The sequence below is a fragment of the Leptonychotes weddellii genome, chromosome 14, assembly GCF_054177405.1.
Source record: "Leptonychotes weddellii isolate Sample4059 chromosome 14, ASM5417740v2, whole genome shotgun sequence".
Taxonomy (NCBI): Eukaryota; Metazoa; Chordata; class Mammalia; order Carnivora; family Phocidae; genus Leptonychotes; species Leptonychotes weddellii.
This window is the reverse complement of record NC_138382.1, coordinates 23,806,990-23,810,538: the sequence shown is the minus strand read 5'-3', so window position 1 is coordinate 23,810,538 and position 3,549 is coordinate 23,806,990. Positions and strand designations below refer to the sequence as shown.

Below are 3,549 nucleotides of genomic sequence, written 5' to 3'. Positions count from 1 at the left end.
GGCGCCTGGGTGGCTCAGTTGGTTAAGCGACTGCCTTCGGCTCAGGTCATGATCCTGGAGTCCCGGGATCGAGTCCCGCATCGGGCTCCCTGCTCGGCGGGGAGTCTGCTTCTCCCTCTGACCCTCCTCCCTCTCATGCTCTCTGTCTCTCATTCTCTCTCTCTCAAATAAATAAATAAAATCTTTAAAAAAAAATAAAAAAATAAAATAAAAATGGCTTTTATTCCCCACTCTTACTGGAACTTGTAAAAAATTTTAGTTAAGCTCCACACTGGAAATTCCCATTAGGTAACCTAGGGTGTGGGTGCTTTTGAATTTCCTCCTAATTTAAAAAAAAAAAAAAAAAAAAAAAGCTTAGGATCAGGACATCAGGTGAATATGGAAAAATACATATTTTGATACAGGTGTAAGTAAATACACACTTTCTCTTTGTTTCAAGATCCTTTACTCAATACAAATCCACTAAAACCAAATTCTTACATTGAATCTAAATTTAGGTGTGAAAACTGGGCTTTGTGCTACTTAGACCAGAGCTCAACACATCCTGTCAAATACCCAGTCAAGGAGAAACTGAGCCAGTGCTGAGACGCCTCAAAATAATCATTCTTTGTTCACCTAGAAACTGAACGACTTTGCACTCAGAGTCACAGCTCCCACAGTGGTGGAAGTACGCTCTGGACCCAGATAGCCATATTAGACTCTCAATCATTTATTTGTTAAAAATTTAACATGGTAAACGAAACCAAAGCAACCACTAACACCAACTGGGTAATTAAATCCCTGGCTGGAGGAAGTTTCAAAATCCAAACCCGACAGCAACATCTGGCAAGCATGCCACCAATACTTGCTCAGGTTACTCTGAAAATTCAGAAAGAAAGTATTAAGATTTTAAAAGCCTACTAATTAGTTTGTATCTGCTTAAATCACATAGAAGATCTAACACCAGATGCAAATATATCTTAGCTTTTGCCTCATCTCGGAACGGCAAAAGCTGACAAGAGTTACTGCAGACAATTAAATCTGTTCCTGTCCAGGGCTCTTGATCAATACCCTTTGCAACATAATCTAACACTGAAATTGCCTATCATAGCCCCTTGGATTAGGTGGTTTATTTCTGGACCCCAGCCCGTGCTGGGTTAGTAACTCTTTTCTCTATAATTTGCACATCTCTTGGAAGGGAGAGGGAGTCTCCCGATTCAAACTGCATTTGTTTACCGCCCACGGCCCCCAATATTATGCATTCCCACCACCCAGTAGCATGCGCTTCCGGCACCCCCTGTACCTGCCAAGTTCCTCGCCGGTGTCGTAGTAATCATCCACGTTTTCCTGCCTGAACACAGTCATGATAAACTGTCACGCCTCACCAAAGCCCAGGCACTTCAGCTCCGCTTCCCACACCATCACCACCGCTCCTGCGCCTCCTTGGGCCCCTCATGCATCAGTCTCCAGTCCTTTAAAATAATAGCAACAATAACAGTAAAATGACAACCCGAAAAGGAAGGAGTCCTCCCCAGCTAAGAGCCTCTCGCCAAGGACCCCCTCTCCCCAGCTGCCCCTCCCCGCCGGGTGGAGAGGCGCACCCTTTGTTAAACCCGCGCCAGGGACGTCCCCAGCCCCGCATCGCCCGCGCGCGCGTGGAGCTGAGCACAACCGCACCCCAAGGTCCGCGTCCCCGAAAGCACCGCGCTCCGCGCGGATCAGAACCGGCTCCGGAAGTGACTGGCCTCCTCGCCTCCCCTTCCTCCACACACACGCCCACCCAGCTCCCCACCTCCGGGGGCGCCGCGGAAGAATGAAGCCCTCGCCCGGGCGGAACGCGCCTCGCTGGAAGCATCCCCCTCCAGCCTGCGGCGGCACGGCGACCCCGCGCCACCTCTCGGCTCCCGCACTCCCCGGCCAGCGCGGCCAGCGCGGCCACCCCCTCCCCTCCCCCGAGCCAGGCAGTCCCCAGAGGCACATTCCTGGCGACTCCCGCTCCGTTACCCGGCCGACCCGGCGTACGGCCGCCCGGGGGAGCAGGGGAGGAAAGGGAGCGGCCGAGGGAGGCGCGGCCGCCCGCTCCCGGTCTCCGCGCCCCGACACAAAGCGCCCGGCCCGGCCCGCGCCACCTGTTCCCACCCGGCCCGCGGGGCAGAGGGAGCCTCCTGGCTGCGACCCCACTTCTCACTTCTCCCCGCAGTCCAGCCGCCCCCGCCTCGGCCTTCCCGGCTGCCCTGGGCGCTGCCCGGGCAAACCCCGCCGCGCCGCCGCCGCGAAAGCAAAAGCAGGCGGCGGGGCCCGGGAGGAGCCGGGGAGCGCGCGCGGCCACTCACCCGGGCGCCCGGGAGCTGCCCGGGTCCCTCCGGAGCTGTCCGAGGCCGACCGTGGGCGCCAGCGCCGGAGACGAGCGGGGCGGCGGCGGGCGCGCGGGGAGGGGGCGAATGGGGGGGGGGCGCGGATCCCACGCGTCCGCCCCGGCGTCGGCTCGGTGGGGCTCTCCCGCTCCGGCTCGGGAGCAGCCCCTCGGCTCCTCGCCGCCTTCCTGGAGAAGGGCGGCCGGCAGGCGGCCAATGGGGACCCCGCGGGCGGGCTGGCGGCACGGCCCACCCACCTCCGAGCTGCCCTGCCCGGCCGGCGCTGCGGGTTCTGCGCCGCGCTGAGTGCTCCTCCCCGCTCGGCGCTCCCGGCTCGCTGGCGCGCTCTACCGCGCACACCCCCGCACACACCCACTCACCCACACCCACCCTGGAGCCGAGGGAGCGCAGCCGCGCGCGTCGTGGGCGCCCCACCTGTGCACGCCGCTCGGCTGCCCCCTTCGGCCGCGTTCCAGAGAAATGCGATTCCTTCGTCCCCAGATGTGTACTGAGCGCCCAGCGTGTGCCAGGCACGGTGCTGGGCACCGGGAACTTGGAGACCAAAATAGATTTTTAAAAATCCCTGCCCTCGTGAAACTTACATTCTGGTGGAGAAGCTAGAAAAGAGATATGTAAGCAAATGAATAAGACCATTTTAGAAGAAGTCAGGTCTATGGAGACAGTAACACAGAAGAACGGGATAGAGAAGGGCAGGGAGGGAGTGGGTCGCATTACTTGCCTTTCCTCTCCAGAATAGGTGTTTTGAGCTGAGATCTGAAAGATAAGAAGGTATGCAAAAGAGAAAAGATTGAGGTCTCAGAGGACCAATGAGCAACAGAAAGGAAGGGTTTATGTGTGCTCTTCAATAAGTATTGGCTATTGATGACTTGAAACGTGGATAGTCTCCAAGTGTTCTAGAAGTGTGAAATGCACATCGAATTCCAAGACTTGGTATAGAAATAAGAATGAGGGGCGCCTTGGTGGCTCAGTCGTTAAGCGTCTGCCTTCGGCTCAGGTCATGATCCCAGGGTCCTGGGATCGAGCCCTGCATAGGGCTCCCTGCTCCACAGGAAGCCTGCTTCTCCCTCTCCCACTCCCCCCCCCCCCGCCTTGTGTTCTCTCTCTCCCTGTGTCTCTCTCTGTCAAATAAATAAATAAAATCTTTAAAAAAAAATTCTTAGAAATAAGAATGAAAAGTATCTCGTGAATATTTTTG

The 3,549-nt window shown here is 56.3% G+C and overlaps 1 protein-coding gene across 1 annotated transcript in view; it reads right to left on the bottom strand.

The window, feature by feature from the left end:
- The window catches only part of DAPK1 (death associated protein kinase 1), a 164,907-nt gene extending 162,339 nt beyond the window's left edge, over nt 1-2,568 (bottom strand). Inside the window, exons 1-2 of the mRNA XM_081804069.1 lie at nt 2,313-2,568; nt 1,283-1,451 (exon numbers count right to left, since the gene is read on the bottom strand). Coding sequence (XP_081660195.1) covers nt 1,283-1,344 — 62 coding nt within the window. The 5' untranslated portion in view covers nt 1,345-1,451; nt 2,313-2,568. The remainder of the gene's footprint in view (nt 1-1,282; nt 1,452-2,312) is intronic.
- Between the last annotated feature and the right edge of the window lie 981 nt (nt 2,569-3,549).